Source organism: Globicephala melas, chromosome 10 (assembly GCF_963455315.2).
Source record: "Globicephala melas chromosome 10, mGloMel1.2, whole genome shotgun sequence".
Taxonomy (NCBI): domain Eukaryota; kingdom Metazoa; phylum Chordata; class Mammalia; order Artiodactyla; family Delphinidae; genus Globicephala; species Globicephala melas.
The window spans coordinates 70640528-70655304 of NC_083323.1; the positions used below are offsets into that span (position 1 = coordinate 70640528).

Sequence of the window (14777 nt, forward strand, 5' to 3'; positions counted from 1 at the left end):
TAGGAGTATTTTGGAGATAACACATGTTGAGTTTAATTGCTTTTTAAATGTCTTATGATTCATCATTAAAACCAAAAATATTTTATGTACAGAAATTTATGGAAATAGAGCACCTGGACATATAGGGATAACATTTTTTATTCCTGTTGGCCAGATCAGACAATTTCATTTGCTTAAAATTCTTGTCAGCAAGAGTCTTTATTTTATTCTATGTATAACATACTACCCCCAAAACTTAGTGGCCTGAAACATCAAATATTTGTTATCTCATGCAGTTTCTGAGGGTCATGAACCTGGGAGCATTTCTGTTGGGTAGCTCTTGCTCAGTGTCTTTCAAAGACTGCAATTACGCTTTTAGCCAAGGCTGTAGTCATGTGAAAGCTTGACTGGGACTGGAATGTGCTTGCAAGATGGCTCACTCACATGGCTGTTGGTAGGGACCTCAGTTTCTCACTGTGTGGGCATCTTCATAGGGCTGCCTGAATGCTTCCACAACATGGCAGTTAGCATTTCCCAGAACAACTGATCTGAGAAGGAGAGACAGACAGACAGACAGACAGACAGACCAAAATGGAAACCATGGAAACCACATTGGCTTTTTATGACCTAGTTTCCAAAGTCCTGCATTGTCACTTCTGCTTTATTCTGTTCACTAGAAATGAGTCATTAAGTCCAGCACAACCTAAGAGGAGAATTAGTTTCTACCTCCTGAAGGGAGAACTATCAAAGAATTTATGGACATATTTTTTAAATGTCTCTAATAACTGTCCATTAATGCCTGATAACATTGAGAAAGTACTGGCAGAATGAGCATCAGAAGCTTGAAATAAATACTGAAGCATTCTTTTAAGAAATGATGCATATACCAATACCACCAAAGAATAGTATTTTGTGGCAAAACACAAATATCATTTACTGAGTTTAAGATTGATTTAGAAGAGTCATATTCTGAACGTGGAAATATTTAGGATTATATTACACAATTGATTTTGTACATAGTTTCCTTCTTGTCTATGCATAAGAATCACAAGCCATAAAATTTTTGTGTAAATATTTCCATAAATATAAAATAAAATTCTACATGATAAACAAATGTTGTATTATAATTTAATTAGGAGTATTTTTTCTTTCTTAATAGTAGAATTAATGGCCTTTTAGATCCAATGGGATTTGGTAAATGTCTGTGGTAGACTGCATCGTTTGGCTCCAATTCGTCAGTATTCCCTATAGCCACACCCTTTGCTGGTAACTATAAGGTGCCCACCCATATACGTGAATGACCTGCCCTTCTCCTTGGCTCTGGGTTTTATAATGTGACTTGATTTGGTTAATAGGATATTAGCAGTCATGAGGCAAGCGAAGGCTTGAAAGTGTACCTGCACATTTCCATTTGCTTCCTTGTACCTCTGCCACTGTCATGACAACATGCCAGAATTAGCCTGTTGGAAGATGAGAGAAAAATGGAGCAGATCCAAGTTGCCCTAAAGGTCGCAACTAAAGGCAGCCTCTAACATTTGACAGTCAGACTGCTCTCAAGCGAGTGAGAAAGCCCAGTTCACATTAGCAAAGCCACATTTCTGATCTACTGCTGACCCTGATGTGTGAGCAATTAATGTTTATTGTTACATGTCACTGAGGTTTTGTGGTTGTGTTTCTGCAGCATTATTGTGGTGATAAATAACTAATATAGTTCACTTAAAATGGTGTATGTGTTTTCACCACTTTAATATGGTATGCCTCTTCCCATTGATTAATTGGCATGATAATCTATGTGGATAAGATTTTCCACTGAAGTTCTGAAGTCCCTTGAAAACTTGTACTATGTCTGGATATACACATCATTCTTTCTTAGAAATAATGAAAAAAGTGTAGACAGAACTGTTTGACAGTGGTTTCCCCTCATCCCTCATCACTGAAAATGTTATACATTTAAATGTAGTAAAAGGAAGATTTCAGAGCCAACAGACCCTTTTCCTTATTCTTTTACTTTCTGCTATTGCATTCAGTTCAACTAAATCAGCTCTACCTGACCAAGGATAGGTGACTTTGAGTTGACTGTGAATGCTAAGCTCTGTTCTAGATATAAACAGACAGCTATGCAATCACCTGAATTAAGATTTTTAGAAGCCCTAAATGCTAATTTGCATATATCTGGTGAAAAGTCATGGGGTGGGAGAGGAAATTTAAGATTTTGGGGGAATATATTAATACTATATGCCAGGCATTTTAACTCTATCATCTTTTTAACTCATAGAATTTTAGGAAGAATAAGTGGAGTAGAGAATGTTTTTGTCTGTCCAATACCCTCCTTCTGTTATTAGCACCTGATATTTATTTTAGGGGAATCATCCCTTTCCACTCCATGTGGCCCTGGTAGAATTTCTATTACAGTGCTCTTGCCACCTTCCAATTATTCAGAAGGACAGGCAGGAGGCCAATGATGGCCCCTGATGGCCAACCTCCCGGGCATAATATGAGTCTTTAATGAGATTTGGTATCTGTATTAGGTCAGAAAAAAAGTCCCTATTTCTTTGGGACCACCAGCCAGCAGAATGTAGGCTTGGAACGGTCAGCACCCGTGATTCCTGTCACAAGGAGATAGCCTGCCTAAAAATGAAACGTGTGCACAGAGAGAACTAGAATCAGTGGATGGAGAGACAGTCTGCTGAGAACATTACTTAAGCCTTTAAACCCTGCCCTTATATCTCGCAGATGGCATTATTTGAGCCAATAAATTCCTTGTTTTTCTTAAGCTTATTTGAGTTGAGTATCTGTCCTTTGCAACTGAAAGGATTCTGAATGATTGAAAAGTGTTATCCTCACTTTATGGGAAAGGAAATTATCTTCCAAATGTCACATTACTTGCCCAAGGTCTCACAAGGTACCTCACAAGGTAATAACAGAGTTAGAACATGATCACAGATTTGTCCAATGCCCATGATCTTTGCATAACTGCATTTTAAGTTTTTTAAATGTATATGCAGTAAAACTCACCCTTTTGTTGTACAGTTGTATGAGTTTTGACCAATAGATTTGCATCACTGCCACCAGTTTTGCACCCCCAAGACTTCCTCATGCTGTCCCTTTGTACGCGGGCCTCTCACTGTTGTGGCCTCTCCCGTTGCGGAGCACAGGCTCTGGACACGCAGGCTCAGCAGCCATGGCTCACGGGCCCAGCCACTCTGCGGCATGTGGGATCTTCCCGGATCAGGGCACGAACCCGCGTCCCCTGCATCAGCAGGCGGACTCTCAACCACTGCGCCACCAGGGAAGCCCCCTCCTCCTACTCTTAATGCTTGATAGCCACTGACTTGTTCTCTGTCCCTAGAGTTTTGTCTTTTCCAGAATGTCATATAAATGGAATCACACAGCCTTTCAAATCTGGCTTCTTTTCATTTAGCCTAATGCATTTGAAATCCATCCATACTGTTGTATGTTATCAACATAAATGTTTTATGAAAGCATGCTTAGAGCAGCTTTTCAATCATATCCTCATTAGTGTGAGTGGGGCATATACAGGTTTTAAAATGATGAAAAGAATGTATACTGGGTTGAATAATATTCTACCAAGATTTATATCCAGCTGGAATCTATTTGGAAATAAGGTCTTTGCAGATGTAATCAAGTTAAGATGATGTCAGACTGGATTAGGGTGGGCCCTAATCCAATGACTCGTGCTCTTATGAGAAGAGAGAAATTTAGACACAAAGATACAAAGGGAGAATGTCACATGACAATAGAAGCAGAGATTGGAGACATGCAGCTGCAAACCAAGAAACACCAAGAATTGCCTGCAACCACAAGAAGCTACAAGAGAAGCATGGAACAGACAGACTGTCCCTCAGAGAACCAACCTTGCTGACACCTTGATTTCTGACTTCCAGCTTCCAGAACTGTAAGAGATAGATTTCTGTTATTGGAAGCACTCAGTTTGTGGTTATTTGTTGTGGCAGCCTTACGAAACTAATACAAGAAGGTATGAAGGTATAGGGGATTGCTTTTAGGGCAGCTTCCATCAAGCAAAAGAGCCCGACTGAGGAGATAGGATAGATGAAGACCAAGTTCTTTCACTTTACAGTTTTGCCTTAGGATGAGCCTGACTGAATTCTAGAGCCAAACTGTAATAGCATCACGGGTACTGGTATATTTCCCCAAGCATCGAATCTATTACTAGTAACTGAAAGTGAAACCTGTTTTTAAAATATGATAAACAATGTACAAACCTAATTTTGGCCTCCTCATCAACTAATTTTGAAGTCAACTCATTCAAAACCGCCATGTTTCCATTGTGAAGGAAAAAAAATATTCAAGCTGGGGAGGGGGCACCTTTCATCAATCTTTTTATTAAGCATCTCCAGAAGATTATAGACTCAGGAAATTAGGTATTAAAATTTAATTAACTTTCCAAGTTACTTGAAGAAAAAAGAAAGAAAAAAGTAAAATCCACATTCCTCTAGAGAAAAAAATCTTCTGAAGTGCATTTCAGTCTGCTGCTTGGATTTTAGACACAAACAAATTAGAGGATATTTTTAATAGACAGAAAGTATATAGCCTTTTGATACTTAAGACATAGAAGCAAAAGAGAGCAAATGAACAAATTAGCATTTTAGACAAACCAAGAGAATGGATTTTTTTCTAAGAGATATTTAAATTATGTATCCATGATGTTAATATTGTTGATTAAGTTTGAAACATCAGTTAATCTACCTTGTAATAATGATGAAAATCTGTGATTCTTAAACCTGGCTCCTTTTCAGACACTCCTGAACAACCTAGAAAGATCCCTATGTCTCACTGCCCAGATTCTGGTTTGGTAAGTCTGAACTAACACCTAAGGAAGCTATTTATTTTTTCAAATTCTCCAGGTCATCCTGATGGATGACCAGGTTTGAGAACAACTAACATAGAAAATGCTCTCACAGAAAGAAGCTTTGATCTCCCAAAGCCTCGGGAATTAGAGATGGGGTCAATCCAAGGTCAAATACCAAAAGCAAAATATTAGAATGGAAGTAATATAATCCTTAAGGTCAAGAAACAGAGGCAGGGTCTAAAAGGGAAACCAGGATGCAGGGTGGAAGCAAGCTTCATGAAACAGGAAAGGAGGTCAGAATGCCAATGAGAAATCACAATCAGAACACAGGGGAGGATTGTAAGCCAGAAACACAGGAAGCTCTGGCATTTCGAATTTGGGGCTCAGTCTGGCTCAGGACTCAGAGAAAGCTTTACCTGAACCAGATTCCTGTCTGTAGAGTTATGCTTTTATGTAAATTCCTCTATTAAGAGTATCAGTTCATTCAGGGTTTATCTAGTCTCTTATTTTTTCAGCATCTAGCAGCTTGCTTTAGTGTCCAGCATTAGACTGAGTGATATGCATTGACCTCTCCATAAACTGAAGTTATCTCGCAGGCGAGAGTATTTCACTGTAATAATGCCTGTGTGTGTCTATGTGTGTAGCTCTATGTTTGTTTGTATATTTTTTGTAGAATGCTTCAAACATTGAACTGTTGTTTAACATGTAATATTTTTTTCCCATGCTATTAAACTTTTAATGAAAACCCTTTAAAAACGAATTTTCAACTTCAGGTAAATTGAAAGGACAATTGTTATTTCTTGGGTAACAGTAAGACATTTATTTCTTTATAATTTGTTTTCATTCATAAAAAGGACAAAGCACAGTCCTATACTACTCCATTGAAAAAATGATAAAAAATAACTAAAAAAATCAATTCAATATTTATCAGTATCAAATAAAACTACTATCACCTTTCCTTGAAATACAAAGAAACAACATATGTATCTATATCTATATAAAGTTTAATTAAGAATCTTGCGTCTTAAAGCAGATGATACATTAGTTAGTTTGACAACAGTTTAAAACTGATGGTCCCAGTCAAATTTGTACACTTGTATGAGGAAATGAAAGGCTTGAGTTATCAGTGTATGAGAGATTTTAATCTACCTTATCTCTGCCACAAAGTTAAAATTAAACAAACAACCTCCAAAGTCTGTTTTCTTCTTACCTTTCAGAACCATTTCATGCAAAACCAGTTTTGCTCTTTATTACCATACATTAGAAAATAAAAGGCAAGCATGCATTTGGCAAAAGATTTAGTTGTTGACTATATAAAAATGCCCAACATGGGTCACATTGCAAAAGGAAAACCCCAAGGTGTAACAATGAAGACACAAACATGTGTACAGAAGGCTCACAGAGTATTCGTTTCCCTAAAGTATGAAGAGATTTTTTTTTTCAAATAATTAAATATTTTATGAAATCTGGTAACGATCTCAAGACTGTTGACATACTTCCACTGGAGAATCATCCCTTTCACTTATTTTTAAAAAGTTTCATTTTATAACAAAGAGTTAAATGTAAACTAATGAAATATTTATTGGTATTTTCATAATGAAAACTCTAAACATTTATACATAGATATATAGTACAAAAATTATACAAATTAAAGAAAGGGGGGTAAAATAGTAATAGATCTATTTTGCTTCCTGTAAATATTTTTTTTTTATGAACCTATAAGGTATCCTTTCTAAAAAGATAAATTCTATCTCTAATTAGCTAGCAAGGTTGTGCTAATAAAATAGGATTATACCTCTTGAAGCATCAGACATTGCACTATTTCATAAGCCAGCTAATCCTTTATTACTTGATTTCTTTCACATCCATACTCAAACACATTTCCGTGCACACTATGGAGAATGAAGAAATGTGCATCTTCCTTTTCACAACTTATAAAAACCTAAAGCACCAACACTTGGGAGACCACTGGACAGACACGTTATTTGTCTCCTCCTGGCCTTCCAGTTTTGCATACTCTTCAAAGTACCATTAGCAACATCTTGATTTGGTATTCATAGCCAGTTTTCGGTATTGCATTGAAGCAGGAAATGAGTTTAAAACTAAATTAAAAAAAAATAGGGAATACTGTAGTTTTTCCGAGCTACAGGTGATTTCTTGATTCCATACCTTTAATAAAGAGAGGTTTTACTTAGAATGAAGCACAAAAACAAAGTCACTAGAATATTAGATAATTCTGATATTCACTTAACTGTCATTTATTCCTAGCTGTGTAAAGACTGTCACATCTCAATTAAAAAATGGAAGCACTCTACTTCTCAAAATTCATCAGTTCACGTGTGAATAAATACAGCAACATGATGATATTCTAACACAAGAGCTGCGATTTTTTGAGGTTTGAAATTGATGATAAGAAAAACATAAAATAATGTCAGAGTAGAATACAAAAGTAAAAAAAAACTTCATGTAGTATATTAATTTTATTATTAAAAAACTAACTTAAAAGTATTACTGATTCTGAAGACCAAATATTTAGAAAATTACTTACTTCCAAAACAAGAATACTGAAAGTAAGTTCTAGAATTTGGTTTTCAATATTCAAAATCATCCAACTCATTCAGTAGAATGTTTTGGTATTGGAAATTATGTTAAATGCTTTAGTTATACTTTTTTCTTAAAGAAAACTCAAAATGCCATGAGTGATAGGGGCCATTCAAAAATATGCAGGACCCAAAACAGAGAGGATAGTACAAGAGACTGTATTACTCTTACATTTACCACATACGATCAACGTTTCAACCTCTATTATATTTCACAACTTGTTATTAAATTTAAAGCACCTGTGTATGGTGATTTTACTTTCACTCTACAGCCTATGGTATTGAATTGAACACTGTAAATTGTCCCATTGGATTAAATCATGCAACTGTCACAGAATTAGGTTAAGTGGTTTATAAGGCATATTGGAACGAGTTAAAAATCATTTTATATCCATTTAAAAGTTTATTCTTTTGGATGAAGGGGTTCCTGAATGCCTCAGTCATAACATATGCTGTAAATCAGTTGGATAGTTTGTTAAAGTATAATTTATTTGGCTTAGGATGGAGTTGCAGGACTTGGAAGGAATTGTAGTCATCACAGAGATGGAGGGTGTCCTCTGAGCTGGGCTGGGAGCAGCAGTTGTCATGCCACATTCAGAATTCCAAGTACACAAGGATGCCAAGGACAGGAAGCAGGAAGCCAAGAAGACATGGTGATAGGATGGATGCACCTATAATGTAAACCAAAAAAGTGCATATTATTTCATTGATAACAGTCACTGTTGCTCATTTACCCTGCTATGGGTATTATGTAACCATGAAACTCAAGTGGTTCCTTTAAAAAAATACTAGCTTCACTTAGTCTTAAGTGACTTAAGAAAAACAAAAATGTTTTATCAAAGATTTTGTGTGTGAGACTGTGTGGACTGTTTATACCAAAAGTTCATATAAATCATTTATGATAATAAGATCACAAATGTTTCTGTTTTTCCTGTGATCCAGCAGTCCCAAACTCCTACCAGAAGGCACTAGGTCAGGAAACATGTATAAATAAGTGAAAAATCGTCAGTAAGCTGTGAACAAATAAGATAAAGAGATGCAGAAAAATGCTAATAATGTTACATGGGGCAATGACATCATAGGTATACTGGAAGGTCCTACATGATTTCATATCCTAATGGTTTTAAAACATTTAGGGGCTTATACGCAATGATTTTAGAAATGTATTTTTGATAATAATAAATAACCTATTCAAATTTTTATCTAAAGAACAATTGCCCTGAGAGATGTTATGTAAATGAAGAATAAAAATGATGTAATATTCTACAGACTTAAATTACGTCTTGAATGACACCTAGGAGGGCTCTTCCTGTGGTCAGGTAAGTTTATGGGTCCAAGTCCAGCTTCACTGGAATTCTTGAGAAAGGGCTGAAAAGTGGGACCAAGAAGGTACACTCTTCCTTTCAACTCTCCACAATTATTAGGTGCTCTCTTCAATGAGCAAAAAATACAGTCAACAGCTTGTAAATATAATAGATTTGTGTCCATTTTTGGAAGTTTATTCTCTAAATTGAAACTTTAAATCATTGTTATCTACTATATCAACAGTTGCCTAAATAGACCTTTCTTTGGAATATTCCTCTTAAGTTTAGGAAGACTCAAGGCCATTTCTCTCGAATTTGGTCATTGAAAGCACAGTCATACTCCCTGTAAGGCGGAAGATGATTCTGTCTACCTGCATTCCACTATTGCCCTGTTAGCAGCATTCAGGGCTGCATGGAAAATATAAGAGAGAAAACATTATCAGACACTGATAAAGGGGTTCTTAGAAATGAGCAGGACAGCGAAGGTAAAAGTGAGGGCAGAAGAGCAAGCACTATATAAACAGCCCTCGAGTAGCTGCTTATAGCCTCTTTATGATAATGCATAACGGCATTATCAGTAGCAATGATGACACAAATAATGACCATGATAATTGCTGTTCTACAGCAGCTACAGCTACAGTTCATTGTTCTACAGCCACAAGACAGACACCACACTGATCATTTATATGTATTATGACATTTATACAATAGATTATGATGGCAGATCTTATTTTCCTGACTTTATAGATTATGTAACTCAGATTCAGGTAAAATGACTTGTTCAAGGTCAGTGGCCAGTAGAAGGCAGAGCCAGGATTAGATCTCAGATTGGCCTGGCTCCAAAGCCCATGCTCTTTCTACCTCTCTGCCACTTTCTACAGATAACTTTGGAAAGGTACCAGTGCTAGAAAAGCATTAGGACATTACATCTTGCATTTAAAGTGTCAAGGCAAGGGCACAGGAGGAAAACAAATGACTTACGGGAAAACAGAGCACCTAAGCTGTTTCAAAGTGTCTTTATTCTTGTAGCATTTTTTCCTTCTATTTTTCTACACAGATATTTTAAAACTATGCCATAGCCCACATATTATTTTATTCAATAAGATGACCAATAATAAACCTTAATCACACAGAAAAACATTAGCTTTCAATGTTTGACCTAATTTAAATGATCTTTCCTGAAGACCTTTGTCTGAGAATGACTGCAGGGTCTCTGCAACACTGTGTCTTTGACCACGAATTACATCAGTGATGGGTACACATTCATGTATTTGCCTGAATATGTGGGTTGGCTAAGTACAAACTGTGGCCAAGGAAAGAAAGTCAGTCAATTATGGATGCCATTTTGAAGTTTTGGTGTTAGTATGAAAACCAAACACAATTTCATAATTTGAGGCTTCAACATCAGGATATTTGATTTATTTAAAATAAACTCTTCATGTTTATGTGTGTTATATTTAATTTCTCTAATGGCTCAAGCTTATGTAACTGTGGTCTTCATCTTCAATTCTCTTCCACATTGCAAACACAAATTAGAGACCTGACTGAATTACTATTTTAAAGTCATTTTAAATGTGGGAGCCCTATATTCTTGAGGGGTTTTAAACATATATTGGTTTTCCATCTAACAAAATGTATATCAAGCATAATTTCAGTACTTAACATGGTATATAGTAAACGTATATTTTTCTTTTCACATAGCTACTGAATATCAAACATGAAAAAGTCATCAGTCTGGTTAATTACTTTTGCCTATAAGAAAAAATGTAAGGCCAATTTAGAATACTATGTCTCTTCCATTGGATTTCTTGACTTTTTTTAACCTAAACTGCCCAGATTTATTTTTCCCTCAGGAAGGATTCCTCTAGAGGGAGTTATATATTGAGAAGAGAAATTTAATTAAAAGTTAAGCAGTGCTTAACAATCTCTCCAGGTTTTATGCTAAATAGACCGCCACTCTAGTCAGTTTTTAATACAAATCTCTTTTCTGATGCTTAAGTTTAGATACCATGGTCCAATCCAAATTGCTAATGTTTACTATTAATACTTGGAATTTTCTCCTTGTGGTGTCATGTTTATGATCACACCTGTTAATATCTCTAGATTTTGAACAACTTCAGGACAGGGAATATATCCAAATCATATTTTCAGCTGTGTTGTCTTGAACCATAAAGTTATAATATGAATAATTCTTCCAGTTAAAAGCCCTGAACCTTTTCTGATTGCAGAACACAAGGTGGGAGAGAAAGTGAAGGGGTAGGACACGGGGGTTTAAAGAAGACAAAGGTAACCACTGTGACATGTCTCTCCTATCAGAGAGATGATATTAAAAATCTGCAGTATCAGAAAGACCTTATTTTACTGCTCAGGCCGAGGGGTTCTCTAACTTTTCTTGATAGGATGTTACTTTGGATTCCTTCAAAGCCTTATAACCCTGGGCTGAGGGAAGAAAGCGTTTTGATAAGATGATTGATCCCCATGCCTAGGGGTATGTTTCATATATATTAGGTGTGTTAGGTACACGTCAGTGGGTGTTTGCTGTTGAAATTTGTCGAATTCAATAAAATTCCTGCTGGGATAGCAGCAAGTTGAGAGAAACATAAGAGTAAAAGTCTGTTTGGGATTGAGAGTAAAAAATCAGCTCAGAGGGAAAAAGAGCAAAGTCACCTGCGTTTATTCAGGTTAGTAGTATGACAGACACAGATAATCCCAGCTTGAACTTAAATGGAGACACTGCCAAGGTCATGCAGCAGCTGGCAAATGCACAAATGACCCCTTCATTGAGTGGCTAGTGCTGTGTTACCAGTGCTACTCCATACCTGCTTTACACTTCCCATCTTTTACTAGGAACACCCAATTGCTAAACTACTCTCCCCTTGAGACGGCTCCCAACCCTAGTTAATTCCTGATACTCCTGCCCTCATCTTAGAAACAGCAACTGATCCAAAACTGATTGCTTCTTCCCTTAGACCTTCCTCTGGATTCTTCAGTAAGAACTCAAACCTTACATAAGATGTTCCTCCTTCTCACTCGAGAGGTGTTCCACAACTGCTCTGGGGTATGTTTCCTTGTTACATCCAGTCAATTACAGGTAGTCCGACTATCTATCAGACTACAGTTTTGTAACTGGTCCTTGGTTGTTTAGATTTTGAGAACAAACAGGCAAATATGAGGGTCTGTAAGCAGGTCACTGTCCTAGCAGGAGATGTAAGGGGATAGTGAATAGTGTAATGGGGCTCTAGAGCCAGGCAAAGAAAGCAAGAGTCCAAATACTGCCTCTGCCTTTTATTGGCTAGGTCATCTTGAGCATGTTCCTTAATATTTTTATGCCCTAGTTCCTTCAAGTACAAAACAGGGGTAATATATCTCATAGCTTTATTGTGAGTATGGAGAAGATGTATATCAATGGTTCTTATATATATTTTAGCAGCATAACCTTTCTTCAGAAACAATCATATGTGGAAGCCCATTTACTGAACAAGCAGGGAGAGGGGATGCTTTATTTAAAGATGGGCCTGGGGCAGGAGACCACAGATTTGTTGCCTCCTTTACGTTCATGCTTGTACCTGTACTCCCCCAAGCCCATCACTCCAGGCAATGTGTAGGGCTCTGCTTATCACAGTTTGAAAACAGCTGCTTTATGTAGAGCACTTCGAAAAGTGCATAGCTGGGAGAAAACTTCTGTAAATGATAGTGATTCATACTACACTTGATGTTGTTCATCTCTTTATACAGTCCTACACTGTGTTTTTTGAAAAGTAGTTGGATAAAAACAAAGCAAAACAATAGATAAAGCAGGTGTCCCCTGCAGACAACATACATTTGAGACCTGTATGTCTATTTACTGTTCCCTAGTCACACATTGTGTCCTTTTAGATCACAAACATTCCTGAAATGTCCTTTCACCTATCAACACAGGACATATTGGACTTTTCTGTAGTAGTCTAGCTCAAGTTGATCTCCTCTGTGACATGGTAGTCTGGGATCTTTGGTTTTAAGTGACTGGAGCTCAACTGAAGAAAAAGCTGATTTTGCACTGCTTTGGGACAACTAGAGCTAGTTAGTTAACTGAATACCTGTGTCTGCTACATTTCTGACTTTCATGTCTTCTTCCTTTGCAGATTGCCTCACATTCTCAGACTGACTTCTCAAGGTAGACAAGAGAGTCAAGTTCACAATCATACATTCTCAAGATCAAAGAGATGATATTTTTTTACTCCAATTCCAGTGAGAAAACTCTCAAGGAAAGATTCTTATTTGCAAAGTCTGAGTCATATACGTACTTTCAGACCAATACTGTCGCTGAATTAGTGCATTTGTGTGATTGAACTAGCTGGGAACATGTTCCCGTCCCTCAACCAATCACTGTGGCCAAGGAGGAGGGTCGCTTAAGAAGACATCAACACTTTCTGATCTCAGGTATTGATTACGAGCTTTGTTTTTGGGGTTAGCCTGACCTGTTGGCAATTCTGGATCTATCATTTACTGGCTGTGTACCCTTTGGAAAATTATTTGTGTCCATTTACCCATTAGATTGTTGTGAGGTTTAAGTGAGGAAATGGCACTTATTTTCTTAAATTTTGTGGCAGAAATGGGTGAAAACAAAAGTTAAAGGAGGAAGAGCTGTTTTTTACTTTCAGATACTGACATATAACTTAATGTATGAATGAATTTTCTGACCAAGAAAATTTTTTAAAAATTCATGTATTCTAATTTTCTTGCAGGACTTAACACTTAAAGGATGTAAAACCATTGAGGCAAAAACAAATACTTCAAAATTTGTCTTGACTACTGGGATTTTACAGAATGTCTGAGACAAAACAATTATAGATTCGTTATTGGTTAATTCATTTCTGGAATTTCTATCTTATATATCTCTCCTCCCTTTCATATTTTCTTTTTCATGATTCCCCCCCACCCTTTTCCTGATTCCCACCCGATTTTTTACCCTTGACTAGAAACTGGTATAGAATTTGGAATAAAACTTCTGTAACTCAGTGAGATTAATGTTAAAATTTTCTTTGGGCCATATATCAGAATTTTTATTTTTATAAATTGTCTAATGCTTATTAAGAACTAAAAGACGTATCTCTTTAAAAAGTTAGTTGGCTCTGCTTCAAATAGGTCTCTTGGGGAAAATGCTGTTACAGTTTTCAATTTTAAATCCATTATTATAAGCATAACTACCTGCCTTTGACAAAATGGAGTTATGGATATTTACCCCAATCGGTTTTAAGAGTTTCTGGAAAAGAAAACAAAAGAGAAATCAGAAAATAAGATGGATTTTTTCTTTGAGATAAGAAGACTTTTTATATTTGATGATTTTTTTGGCCTTTGATATCTATTATATTATAGTGTCTATGTGTATCAGCTTGCTTATTCTGTGTTTGAGAATTTTATCTCCTTATGCTTCTTTGAGATAGCAAAATACTAAGCTATGTGAAGAAGAAGAAGAAAAAAAGATAATTTAAGACCTATTTGCAGTTCTGTCAATAGCTAGTTGTGTAACTTTGGGCAAAAGAGAATATTTGGACTCAAAATATGGCTCTGAGGCTGGTGTGATCTTTGGCCATTTTACTTGTCAAGGCTGTGGATTTTTCCTTCTATAAAATGATAGGGTTCAATATTACAACTCCTTAGGTTCCTAGCACTGCCATTAGTCTATGATTCTATGCAAACCATAATGTGTTCAAGAATATCAAGCATTGAGCCTAAAATTTGCAAAGATATTTGTTATATTTCCCCTTATTTATGATAAAGTTGATATGTGTTTATATATATACATTAAAAGCTTGATCATATAAGTGATAGTGGCTCTGATGTTTTTTTTCAAACTGGTGAAACCCACTAATCTTGCTACTCCTACTTACTTGGCAATTATAAACACATATGTCAAACAAAATAGCTTTTGGTTTTTTTTGGCAAGGGTGTATGGTTTGCTGACAGCTTATCCTGGCAGTCATATATTTTCCTTACTCTGGTCCTTTCCCTATCAGGAAATGTGAGATTACAAGGATGCATTTCTTCTTTGAGAAAGGATCAAGCATCTCCATTAGAGTGATG

At 36.3% G+C, this 14777-nt stretch overlaps 1 protein-coding gene across 6 annotated transcripts in view; it reads right to left on the bottom strand.

Annotated features, from left to right (window-relative positions):
- Nucleotides 1-5794: 5794 nt before the first annotated feature.
- CNTN1 (contactin 1) overlaps nt 5795-14777 on the bottom strand; it is a 375618-nt gene continuing 366635 nt past the window's right edge. For all 6 annotated transcript variants that reach the window (XM_030835383.2, XM_060307110.1, XM_060307112.1 and 3 more), the window contains one exon: nt 5795-8081. In XM_030835383.2, coding sequence (XP_030691243.1) covers nt 8005-8081 — 77 coding nt within the window. In that variant the 3' untranslated portion in view covers nt 5795-8004. The remainder of the gene's footprint in view (nt 8082-14777) is intronic.